Source organism: Abramis brama (genome assembly GCF_963993115.1).
Source record: "Abramis brama genome assembly, chromosome: 12".
NCBI classification, from domain to species: domain Eukaryota; kingdom Metazoa; phylum Chordata; class Actinopteri; order Cypriniformes; family Leuciscidae; genus Abramis; species Abramis brama.
Window position 1 is genome coordinate 35,284,479 of NC_139974.1, and position 14,249 is coordinate 35,298,727.

The window sequence follows — 14,249 nt, forward strand, 5'->3', positions numbered from 1 at the left end:
AGGCTCAGTGAGATACAGACACTCACACCGTTTTAAACATTTCATTGCCCCCAAGTGGTTAAGCAACGCCACACACTGGATTGGATCAAATGATTGAGTCACATGTTGACAGCTGACACAAAGTAATACGTGTTTGAATGACAGATGCTTGACACAGTCACATTCCACACTCCACAGAGTCCAGAAACATTCGCACAGCTGTTCAATCATTATAATATGTCTAGTAAGGCAAGTTTTAAGTGTCCAGTATAGACTCAGCCATTCCACTAGCTCGAATGAACTTATCAGAGACACAAACAGATGGCTATTTCTACTCTCATTCATAATGAGAACAAATGAACAGAGCGTTTTTGTCATCGCAGGTGGTAAACAAAACATGCAACCGAATACATCATTTCGACTCTCAAATGACTGACAGCCGGATGACATCGGCGATCAATAACTGGCCAGTCAATGACACAGCCAATGACACATCTGGAGTGCACCGCCTCCATTTCCCAGCATCCCCTGGGGGTCAGGATGGCTCAGGCAGGCTGTCTCAGAGCAGCTGTCCACATAGAGAGGACAAGTCCCAACACACAGGCTCAGATCCCCACCACCCCTCGTGTTCCAAACATCTGTGGCCAGGGCACCGCTGCGCAATCTGGACACCGACCCCCGCCAAGGTCTTTCGTATGCAGATGGGGCTCACCCAGGACCACGGCTGAGCGGGGCGCGACCTCGGTGTGACGAGGGACGTGTGCATAGGAAAAATTCCTGAATCACGTCCCCTCCCGCATTCCCAAAACTCACGCTTCTATGGAGGAGATAGCAGGTAAAGGTTGCCATGCCGACTCGGGAACATCACAATGGCAGTGTTCTCTGCACAGCTGATATCTGCACTGATGCACAATCCAATCTGCAGGTTTCGCGTTTTGCATAAATCCTTGCGGGTATATTTTTATTACATTTTTTTTTTTTTCGTATAAAATATTGAGAGCCTTTATGTGTAGTACTTTATGTCCTGTCTGTGTTTTTAGGGGTTGTTAAAGACATACTATTCATAACAGAGGATTATTAATAGAGGGTCATCGAAACAGAACTGTATTTCGTGCCTGATTAAGGTGTTCAGATAGACTCACTGTGCTAGAAGCTTGTGCTCACACCATTGCAGAGGCAATTTGTCAGCATGAGTGAATGTGCATTGGGGACAGAATACTGTCAAAGAGCATCGTCCTTCGGATGAGACGGTAAACCGAGGTCCTGACTCTATGTGGTCATAAAAAATCCCAGGATGTCTTTCGAAATAGTAGGGGTGTAACTCCGGCATCCTGGCCAAATTTGCCCATTGGCCTCTGTCCATCATGGCCTCCTAATCATCCCCATATATATACGTATATATATATATATATATATATATATATATATATATATATATTAATTGGCTTCATCACTCTGTCTCCTCTCCACCAATAAGCTGGTGTGTGGTGGGCGTTCTGGCGCAATATGGCTGCCGTCGCATCATCCAGGTGGATGTATAATATATATATATATATATATACATGTTTATCAACCACACTTAAGAATGGCAGTGATACAGTATGGTTAACACAATGTACATCAAAAAACACTATGATGCAATATGTACTAGTTTGTAGAGGTGGGGCATTTAATATTAATGCCTATTAAAATATGAATAAAAAGCATAAGAAACTTACATTGAGCAAAGGTGCCAGTTCCACTGATACCAAGGGCTCGGTTGGTTTCGGTAAAGGACGCACCGTCACTGTCAGAATCTTTGAGCTGATCACGAATGGATCTCTGGAAGGAAGGAACATAGAGCGAGTTAGATCCAAAATCGACTTCACACTCCATTTCACATCTATCGATAGGTAACAGGGTTGAGCAACATTCAGAACTTAAGAACGGTCTCCCTTCATAACTGAAATGGCCAGAAACAACAGGATGCTTACTTGGAATTTGAAATTAAATGACAGAATAGTGAAATTTGAAACTGCAATTCAAACAAATCCAACATAGTCAGTCAACAGAGGATGTTTATAAGTTACAAATTGTGTCAAAACATAATTACATCATAAATTTTGACTAATTCTGCATATTTATTCCCAACTATAATTATAATTATATACTTATAATACGACACTTATATTTTTTTCAATATTCCTCTAAACTATTTTTTTCATATATATATATATATATATATATATATATATATATTATTTTTGTCATTAATTTTGTTGTGGAAGTAATATATAGAGTGAATTTAACCCTTGTATTATGTTTAAATTCTGAGTATGATTTTTATTTTTCAGATTAAATTGACCCTAATTGGATTCACTACAATTCATGAAAAATCACACCATGGGTAGAAAAAAAAAAGTAAACCTTTAATTTTAATACTTTGACATATTACAACAAAAATAAACATGTGACCAAATTATTTTTTAAACTGTATTTGATTTGTATTTTAAACTATTTGGATAAAAGTGTCTGCCAAAGGGCAGAGGTTTACCCTCAGAGGGTAGTTGAGAAACTGACATGGAAAATACCATGCCATGTTCATGACCCTAAGAGAAATTGTCAAAAAAAAACAATATATATATATATATATATATTTTATATATATATAAAATAATATTAATAAAAATAAAATAAATTAATACAAATATTGATATCGGTGGCATGTCAAATATCGATTAGAAGTATATTCTAAATTTACAGCATTTTCATTATATTTCTACTTACTTTACTTACTTTACTTTACAATTCAATTTGATTCAGCTGAATTCTGAATGGTGCACAACCCTGGATGGTATTCAATGACAGAGCATGATACAATGGCTGAGTGCCACTGCACATGCGTCTGTGTGTTTGTGTCTTTTAAATCCACGGCAGAGCTATTTTGGACCGTCCTACGCTAAACAAATCCATCCATTTTTTGGTGTGTGTGAGTGTATGTGTGTGTGTGTCATGGAGAGAGATACAACGTGTGTATCCATGGGAGTTGGGTCACATGGAGTTACATTCTGTCACAAACAAATCAGGCAGGTTAGTTCCCTCTGGGGCAGTGGGAGCAAGGATCTGTCTTCAGCGCAGAAAATTAATGAGACAAAAACCAAAGTAGACTAAAAACAAACAAATAGCCCTGATCCCATACATATTCAACAAGGCCCGTCACAATCAACCACAGTGAGGAGCAATGACCTGGATACCAGGACCTCTAACATGGCTCACAATAGAGACAGAAGCAAACACAAGCAGCGGTTGTCGCCACACTCTTGTGTTCCTCGTCAGGGTTGAGAGCGCTGACATGCTCAGTGAGTTTGGACAGTTAACTACAGACCCCAGCAGGGCTTGAGCAGGACACAAGACATGCCCTCCAGTTTCAGCTGCACGATTCTGCCTAATTACACTTATCTCCTCTCTCTCAATACAGATAGGCTCTCAGAAGTGGCTGGACTGAGGGCAAAGGCAACACAGCACTGGAATATCTAAAAAAAGATGACTTACACTTGCCCTAACCGTGCGTGGCATGATTATTATCCATAAGTACCATTTATATCCACACATATACGTGAAAACAGTCCTTGTTAACCCTGAGCTCCTAAAAAAATACCATATGAGATTTTGTCATATTTTCCTCAGTTGCATTTGTGTTTTAGTCAAATAGTTTAATTATTATCACAATGCATCTTTTTTATTTCGATGAATCAAGAAAAAAAAAAAAAATGTTGACAAAATAAAAACTTCAGGACCAAACTAAGCTAATATAATTGGAAAAACCCAATGCACCCAAAACTATTTTTTTTTTTTTTTTTTTTAATAAAATAAAATAATAATAAATAAATAAATAAAAATAAAATAAAAAATGGGCACAAATTAAAGGTTAATAAAAATAGCCACAAATTAAAGGTTAATAAATCATTCAAATTGTATTACCTGCCTATTACAAATTTAATTGTCACTAGATAACAATAATGATAACAACAGAGAAACTGGATAAATGTAATTGCATACTTTAATTGATATTATAAATCAGATAACACACAGACAAATAGATCAAATATAACTTAATTCAAAATTGAAAACTTCTATTCAAAGTTAATTTTGAATCACTTGTGGTCAATCTCTGTGAGAACAGAGTGAGTACACCAGAGTCAGTTTGATGAGGCAGGCCAGCTATAGTGTTTAAGCTGTGTAACATAGCTAATTTGAGGAGGCAACATTAGGATATCCATGGCATGGATCATGGGATTAACAGGTAGTGCAGGAATAGTATTCTAGGAATAGCACTGTAGGTCCGTTTTAGTCTGCTGCTCTAAAACTAGTACAGAGTAGAGTATGGCAGCTCAAACTTTACTGGATAAACCACAGTTATGAAGTAGTAGGTGGGACACTTTTTGCCATCGAGATGACTGGGTAAATGTGTCCCAATCAACCTGAATTCACCATATGAACTGTCGACCTCCCATCCGAATATAAAGGGTAAGGTCAAGACCTTCAAATAAGCATCTTAGCCATATAAGCTCATTTCTCGACAGATTAAAACAGGCTTAATGATTGTTCCACTCAAACCCTGAAAGTTCACATTTCGCAACTGTCCATGGTCTCAATCATACGCTGAGTAACAGAATGAGTGTCCTTGACATAGCTTTCAAAAATATATTAAAACACGCAAACGCACGCATTCACACACATTGAAGGACTGGACTTACTTCGGTGGGGGCATGATGAAGCCGAGGGTGCGGTACAGGATTGCTCCGATCACAAAATACGGAGTGTCGTCTGATTCTGCAGGACAAAAAAGGGTCAAAGAATCAAAACATATTACTGAATGTCCCAGATCAAAACTCAAACAAATATGTCAAACTATAAAGAGCAGGAAACATCTTTTAAAATGATGGAACAAAATCTTAAAATGTGTGCTCTTAAAAAAAAAAAAAAATTGGAATTGATTTATAAAAGTTTCAATTGAATGAATCAGAAGAAATCTTTTGTTGCAACAATCTAGTACAATGTAATAATATTATTTCCTTGTGTGTGTGTGCGCGTGTGTGTGCGTGTAATTCCAAAAATTTAAATAAAATGTGAATACATAAGGAAAAAAAAGAGCATCATTCCTTTTATCCACATACTCGTATTCAAATATGAAGGGAACATGATCACATCAGAACAAACATGTGACCATAATAAGCAGCTCTGAGTGAACCAAAAATACAAAGCAGAATATAAAAGAAAGGCTTTTAAGAAAAGGCTTTTCAGTGCATAGCTTGACATTTAATAGACACAGAAAAGAGGACTTTCGTAGAGATACGACAACCGATTCAGTTCCCAGGCCATCTGTCCACTCCTCCCCACTGGCTCCGTACCCTTGTTTCATCTCTGTGCTTTTCATATAATTTGTTTTGTTCTCTCCTCTGCACGAGTGCCTTGCCTCCACATGCACCTCATCATCTGTTCTTTTCTCAGACGCTATTTATCATGGACCTCTTTCTTCTACATCCCTCCTCACTCCCATCCAATTCTTCTCCTCGGAATGTTTTTCCCTCGTCCCTAAGTAAATGCCATCATATTTCACTTATGGAGGACAGGAAGTGAAAGCGATACAGTAATAGGTGATGTAACGAGCCTTAAGTCCATATTTCATTGCTCTAATGTCTTTACGTGGCAATGGAAGTGCTCACAGCTATTCAAAGTTCAGTCGGAGATGGAAAACGAACATTTAGACCTGTTCTAAGGCACTTTGGAGGATTTTACTGCAAATTTTATGAAGAGAAACTCAGGCAAGCATGGCTGAATCACTGTTGCAATGTCCACTGACATTATGCAATTTAAGGTTTAATAATTGAGCTTGAATGGAGCTGGTTAAAATCACTGAACACAATATGCATACTCTCTGATGCAAAAGAATATGCCTGTAACAGAGTATCATAACGTGATAACGTGATCTCATTAGCATGTATAATTTGTGCATTTGTACCTCTCTAATGTAATTTTTGGTTTAGAACTGTATAATATGCATTATATGTTTAACATCATTTTTTTAAATACTCGGTTTAACACAATAATCATTTTTATTGTGAAATGCACTTTATAAATGAATCTGAAAATGTTTCTCTTCATGTATGTTCCAGTGTATTATGTATTCTTTTTATAATTTTAATTAGCTTTTATTTGTATGTGTTTTAGTCATTTTGTTATCTGCTTTTATGATTTCTTTTAAATTTTGTATCATTTTAAACTTATTTTATTTCAATTTTAGTTGTAATAATTTTAGCACTTCAACCAGTTTAAACTTATTTCAATTATTTTTAACATTTAAAAAAGGCTACATACAATATATATAAATATTTAAATATTAACTATAGTGTCCTGCACCCACTATATATATATATATATATAAATATATATATATATATATAGTGTATATATATATATAGTGTATATATATATAGTTATATATATATAGTTAACTATACACTATAGTTAATTTATGTAAGTTAGGATAACAAGGTGTCTGAATAATTTAGGTTTGACTGTATGTGTTTATATATATATATATATACTAAAACTGAAATAAAAATCATAAAAGCACATAACAAAATTACTAAAACTTAAAATAAAAAGAAATAAAAAATATACAATTAAAAGCTAATTCATATATATTTATACTGTATATATGTATATATGTTACCTAATAATATAATTTAGAAAATTATTCTGTCATTAAATTTAATGGAAGTGCTATTTTGGAACATCATGCGCATCAAAAAAATGTGCATCAGCCATTTACACAGATAATTCAATGTCCAAAACCAACCAAATGGACTCTTTTAGCTCAGTTTGCTGTTAAAGAATGAATAAAGGGAGGCGTGTTTCACCCCTTCACTGAGAACAGGGACGTCAAAAGACAGATGACGTAACACATTCAGCGATACTGCAATTCTCATCAGCCTCGGCAAATCAAATGCCAATCAGCTCCACAGCGGTTCTGACTGCATGTTAAACTATGAGTTAATGGATGACAATCACACAACAAGCCCTGATGGCCTGGTCTGAAAGGAGCCTGACTTCTATTTTCCCTCTATTCTCTGAGCTATCACTTTAACAAAGCTATTTTGAGAAAGGACCATGATGAACCTTTCCTTCTCTCTATAGAAAAGCGTTCCGGACAAAGCTCAGCCCAGGGAGTCATCTTATCTCCGATGGCAGTGGGCAGAAAGGGGAGTGTGTCGGGACAGGAAGTTTTTGTTATTTCCTGCTGGGCGGTCCTCCACGGGCAGACAGGTCTGTAATGGTTTAGCCTGGAGTTGTTGAGACACTCGACGAGACACTAGCGTTAATGGTCATTTCTTTGATGTCCTTTTGTTTCTTTTTCATTTCATTCAGCACTCTCTTCAATCTTCAAACCAGCTCTTCTCCACCCACATCCTGTGTTTTTATTCTCTCCGGCAGAATATCTCTCGTGTTTTTTTTGTTTTTTTTTCATTCTCTCCCTATCTTAGAAGTCTGAGAAGTGAGTGCCTGTCATGCTGGCGGATCACTATGATTTTCAGTGGCCCATTTATTCTTCCAATTCTTTCAACCGTGTTATCTGTCTCTTCCCAAACCGCTGACTGATTGCATTCAGTTCTGTAAGGCCACATACATACAATGCAGCTAAACACAACTTTGCACACTTTTCTGTTCTGTACACACAGATTTGATTATTTACTGGTGTACAGGAGTTAGACTGCGCAGTAAATACTTGAATGGCAAATGTCAAATCAACAATAGCACAATCGGTTTGGAATTTGTCAAATCATAAACATAAATCTAACATAAAACATTTTACAGGTTGAATTTATTAATGATTTATTAAGTCATTAAGGGGACACGGATATGTTTGGAAGCTTGTTTCCGCCACAGAATAAAACATTTAAAAAATTAATTGCGACTTTTTATCTCATAATTGTTAGTTTACATCTCGCAATTCTGAGAAATAAAGTCAGATTTGCGAGATATAAAGTCAGAATTGCTAGATATAACGTCAGAATTGCATGATATATAAATTTGTAATTGCGCAAGAAATAAACTCGCAATTCTGACTTTTTTTCTAAAGTTATAAAGTCCAATTCTAAGGAACTCTAAGGACCTTTTTCTCGCAACTCACAATTCTGACTTTGTAACACGTAATTGCGACTTTATATCACACAATTCTGACTTTATAACTCACAATTACGACTTTATATCACGTTTATTTTTACATTTTATACACTTTATATTTACATCTAAGATGTAAATTCGCAAAAAATTGTGAGATAAAATGTCGCAATTACCTTTTTTATATTTCATTCTGTGGCGGAAACAAGATTCCATATAGATAAAATATTAGATATTTACTTGGAAAATGTTGCATTCTCTCACAAAGGTTTTGCAAAACTAACTCGCAAAACTTTTGAGAGTGAAAGCAAAACTGGTGATAGATAATTTAAGGTGGGAGCAAAAACTGTATTTCAGTGCTTTCGCAAGGACGCAAAATTTCTTGGGGGAATGCAATAATTTACCAGAGAACACAAAAGTGTTGCGAGCAAATGTAAAGTTTCTTGTGGGAATGCAAAGTTTTGAGAGTGAATGCATAAGTAAAAAATACAAAAATTTCCCCTTATGGGCTCTGTAAATATGCAAATTTGTTCTGTCATGAATAAATTCTGTTGCAGATATATTTCGTTCTTTCACCTCAAAGGCGAGACTTTCAGTCCTACGGTTAAGATTTGTCCCATTCATTAACTCCTGCTTTCTGTATAATTTAGATGACAGCCACTAACAATATAATCATGCATATTATTCAGGATAACACACTAAATGTAACAACTAATCAACTTTTAGGTGAGAGGTGAAAACACTTCCCATATTTATCAAATTCAAACAATTTTGGAACTGCTACAGTAGATGTCCAATGTAAATCGCTGATTTAGGTGACTCATTCCCACATTTAAATATGGTTGCAACACCCAAAACTTTGCCGTGTGTACATGTTCTGAGAGGGATGGGAAAAAGTAAAAGAGTCAAGAGAAAGATGTTAAAGAATATCAAATGGGACAGGGAAGAGAGTCATATAACATGCTAGGACACCAGAGCAGTTCACATTAAGCAGCTGAACCCTGACGGGATAGACCAGGATCTCATCAATAACAATGATGGAGCTGCATGCAGGGATGCAGTGGAACTCACATACCAACGCATTCTCATCCTAGGGCGTCATATACTGACGCTTTTGACATTTCGTCTACATCCAACGCACATGGCACCCTTTAGCGTCAATATGAGACGCACAGAGCTTTGTTCGGTTATGGGTAGGTTTAGGTCTGGGGTAGGGTTAGGGTTAGACCGCTAGGAGGCGCCTTCTGGCCCATATCTATCTGCGTCTCATATTGACGCTAAAGGGTGCCATGTGCGTTGGATGTAGACGAAATGTCAAAAGCGTCAGTATATGACGCCTTGGGATGAGATCGGGCTGCACATACTGTACGAGTACTGTTACATGATGATCGAAAAACACAGACTTTACGAGGGCAAACATACTATGATGAAAAAAAAGAACTACCAGTACCATATTTACTTTAAATTGATACCAAATCAAAAGTGTGTATTTACACGTTGTACATGTCACATTTAAATATGACGACTTATGCTATTATTTTTATTTTTTTACATTTTCAAATGTCTTTAGTGTGTAATGTTGCTGTTTGAGCATGAAAAAGATCTGCAAAGTAACAAAGCACAAATTCTCTATGTCAGTATACGCCCTTTCTGAACTCCCTGAAATGCCTTAATTGTAGTCTTCCGGGAACATATGCATCACAATATTCCTCATTTAAATAATTCCCGCCCAAGGCATATGCAAAAAAAAAAAAAAAAGGGGCAAGGCCTGGTTGAGTTGCGTTAGTAGTGTCTTGAAACTGACTGTTATGGTAAGGGGCGTGACATTTCCAAAATGCGCTCGAAGCGGAGACCAATCACAATACACTGATGCAGCCGACCAATCAGAGCAGATTGTGCTTTTCAGAAGGAGGGGCTTCATAGAGACAGGAACTAAACAGAGCGTTACTGACAGACTAGGAAGCAAGGTGCTGCAACAATGTCAAATTGTTGAAACTTTTTTTGAACATTCAAGCATAAAAACCCATTCTAGTAAACCAAAAAAAAAAAATCAAGACTTTGTATAATGGCATCATATGGCCTCTTTCACCAGGCAGGATATTGCGAGCCGGAATCAAAATTGTTTTACCCACAAGAGCACAATTGCTCAACATGTCAGAGTTCATGCACTGACACACCATATCTTGCATCACTCACCATCAGAGGACAAGGTAAAGACTTCTTTGGGGATGAAGAGTTTGTCGTCTGAAGAGCGTGCCCAGTCTTTCATCCCTCTCCTCCCCTTCATGGGGAAGTTGATGTCACTGGAAACAGCCGAAACGGGCTCTCGCTGGATGGTGATTACTGACAGGACCAGAGAAAGACAGATTAATAGTCTGGAAAGTTCAAATATTAAACGCTTCACAGAAGCACTTTTAAGAGATATTCACTGCAGGACAACATGACCTTTATTTGTGGCACTACTGCGTAGATGCCATGGGAACTCACTGAGGTTGTTGGTGACAACCAGGAAGCTCTGGAACGGCTTCTGAGCCTCTCCAATTAGATGAATGAAGTCTTCCACAACTCGCATCAGAAACACAGAACCCGGAGAGACCTGGAAGGAAGTCACATAATCACAAAAATACACATACAAACATAATATGAGGTTTAGTCAAGCCCAGTTTTGGGGTATGATCTCTGAAACATACACTACCGTTCAAAAGTTTGGGGTCAGTAAGACTTTTTATAAATTATTACTTTAGCCCCCAATTTCACAGACAAGGCTTAAACCTAGTCCCAGACTAAAATGCATGTTTGAGCTGTCTTAACTGAAAGCAACTTGCACTGTCATAATCTTAAAATATGTCAGTGCCATCGTTTTGTCTAAAGATGCACACCAGTAATATTTTTTTTTCTTTTTTTTCCTATGGCATGTATATAAAAGCTACTTAAATATCCTAATTGAACTAAGGCCTAATTCTGGCTTAATCTAAACCATGTCTGTTCTTGAGTGTTGCTCTTGAGCAGCAAATCAGCATATTATAATGATTTCTGAAGGATCATGTGACTGAAGACTGGAGTAATGATGCTGGAAATTCACCTTTGCCATCACAGGAATAAATTACATTTAAAATCTATGAAAATAGAAAACAGTAACTGTAATGATATTTCACAATATTACTGTTTTTGTTTTTGATCAAATAATTGCAGAATTGGTGAGCATAAGACACTTAAAAAAAAAAAAAAAATCTATTAAAAATGTCTTACCAACCCCAAACCTTTGAATGGTAGTGTACATAATAACCCTCATAATTCCCAGATAAACATAACTTAATTACCATAGAAGGTTTGCTGTTAAAGACTAAAATTTAGCTAATACTTGTCAACATTAAAAAAACTGTTTGTTACTGAGAAAACAATACATTCTACCTTCAAATACTTTTCATTTTCAGTGCAATTTTTACAGTTTGCAGCCAGATAGTGGGAGTTTATGATGCAGCCATGAAACGATGATGGAAAATAAGCATCCACAAGTCAGATGAAGCAGTATATACCATCATTCCCCCGCTCTCCACTCTGTCATGTTTATAAATTGCCAGCAGGTTTTAATTCACTAGGCCTTTGTTCCAGAAAACAGCATGCCACATGCACATTTCACAGTGAAGTTCATGAGAACATGGAGCCCATTCCTCAATCTAATTGGAATTTTGCACTTCCTCTGGTGTGTGGAAATGAAGCCATGAGTGATTGTCTACGGAATATATCGTTCCTCCGTGCCATAGGGGTCTCAATCTGTAGTATTTATACGCATTTCTTTTGAATTTATCCCAAATTAAACATTTTCTAATATGTGGCAGATGGCGATTCCATATGAATTCAGATGAGAAACAAATCAGATTGGTGCTTGTTGTTGGTTTGAAATGAATAGGAGGAGAACTGGCATCATTCTTTCCCAAGCAGGCTTCTGGTATCTTTCACAAAAAAATAAAATAATAACTTTCTTAGTCTGGGGGAAATACGCTAGCTGACTGAACATCTTGGAGGTTGAGTTTTGCCATCTCTGAGTTTGGTCACTCCAATTGGTAAATTGTGGCTTCTGTGGAAATGTATATGTATGCATATATATTTCTGTATAATGACAGTTAAAGTAAATTCAACCGATTTACCATATTATAATGGCAAATGTACAAAAAAATGAATAAATCTGGTATTATGACCAAAACAACACGTCAATTCAACAATATTTACATCGTATACCAAGGTACTTTCGAGAAGTTTTTGGTCGTGGGGTCTTATTAAGTTACATGTACAAAAACATGATATACCCATTAATTAAAAAACAACATGGTATCAGATGAAATTCTGCAGTACTTTAAAATGTCATGGTGCTTACTTCAAGTAAAGAATACAATGGTTGTATCTAAATCTTGGATTATTGGTTTTACAGTATGTTAGCTCAAGATCTCTTTGCTATTTATAGCTCTTGTTGTTTGAACACCTTGTAAGTGTCCAGATGTTGTGGCAAATTATGAAGGACAACAAGGCTGAGAGACAATAACTCACATGCACTATAAATTGAATTAACAGTGAAAGGCTGTGACGTGTGACCATGAACAGGTGTCACTTTATAAATAATGCTATTTTTCTCAGAACCTCACTGTAGCTAAAAAAGAAAACTAAACCTATGCGCGTGAACTCGACAATCGATTACTATGGACTTCGACCGAAAACAGGATGTAAATACAGGTATGTGCATTGGCTGAATAAACTTCATTTTTATTCATTTCTTTCACATCTACTGCAGTCAGATTCACCCGTGTTCACTGACAGCACTCCAAATTTACAAAAAAATGATCAATGTTAAATATGGCACTGTTTGAAGGGACAGACATTTGTAGTGGAGTCCAAAACCACAGTCCATCGAGTGCACTCATTTAATCCCACAATGAACATCAATAACGAGTGTACAACTGATATACACTCAACGGCTCGAGAATACCCATAATGCACTGTGAGAATCGTGCCGAATAAATTAATGTGTCTCACCAGAAGATGGCGCCCACAGCTGAATCAACGATTCATTCCTTTTTTTTAAACTGATGGTCCAATGTGGGTACAGTGTAATATCATACAGGTATAAATTCCTTTTTAATTGATTAATAAATTGTTTAATTAAGGTTTATACTAGTTTCCATGACAGAGTCTTACAGAGATATTACAGCTCTACTGGTTTGCTAAGATTCAAATGTTTATTAAACAGCAAGCACAGACTACGCAAAAGCGGCCACCCTTTCGACGCACTCCGTGTCTGAATTCACTCACTCGTTTTCATTCACTACTTCCAGTGGACTATATTAGTGGAGTAATGTAGGAAATAGTGAATGAGGGAATAGGGAGCAATTCCCGAAAACAGCTCTAGATATATAGGCTACTACCATGTATATACACTAATGTTTGTGTCAGTAAGATTTTTTTATTGTTTTGTTGACAGAATTATTTTATTCAGCAAGGACGCAGTAAAAACGTTTATACGGTTACAAAATATTTCGATATCAAATAAACACTGTTCTTTTGAATTTTCACCAAAGAAGCCAAGAATAAAAATGAAAATGTATCACGGTTTCCACAACTTTTTTCAACATTAATATGAAAAAGAAATGTTTCTTGAGCACCAAATCAGCATATTAGAATGATTTCTAATGGATCGTGTGGCTGAAAATGACAATATCGTCAATGTTGTACAAATGGCTTACATGTAGTTTTACACTGACAAAGTATTTTAACATACGAAATTCACACTTCCCCTTTAAGATTCTGGCAGACAGGGACATTGTGAACACTCCAACAGGCTCACAGGAGAAGATGATTATTTACTGAGCAGGGAGAGCAGGAGGTGTGTCAAAGATTTGCCTGCTCAACTGTGCTTTAACACCAAAATCTGGCTCAGTCACGCTGAGCTGAGCACCTGGCGCCCGCATTCATACACAAACATAAACGTTCACTAGAGTCACGAGCATGTGCGGCACAGACTTTGCTCGGTATGTGACCATTAGTCACCATTACCTCCACACACTGTATCCCATGCCTATAATTTCAAAAAAGAACTACACTATATACATGAACAA

The 14,249-nt window shown here is 36.7% G+C and overlaps 1 protein-coding gene across 1 annotated transcript in view; it reads right to left on the minus strand.

Annotated features, from left to right (window-relative positions):
• adgrb2 (adhesion G protein-coupled receptor B2) overlaps positions 1-14,249 on the minus strand; it is a 295,002-nt gene that overhangs the window by 100,117 nt on the left and 180,636 nt on the right. Inside the window, exons 11-14 of the mRNA XM_084131293.1 lie at positions 10,630-10,738; positions 10,339-10,485; positions 4,716-4,791; positions 1,698-1,800 (exon numbers count right to left, since the gene is read on the minus strand). Of these exons, the coding sequence (XP_083987419.1) occupies positions 1,698-1,800; positions 4,716-4,791; positions 10,339-10,485; positions 10,630-10,738 (435 nt within the window). The remainder of the gene's footprint in view (positions 1-1,697; positions 1,801-4,715; positions 4,792-10,338; positions 10,486-10,629; positions 10,739-14,249) is intronic.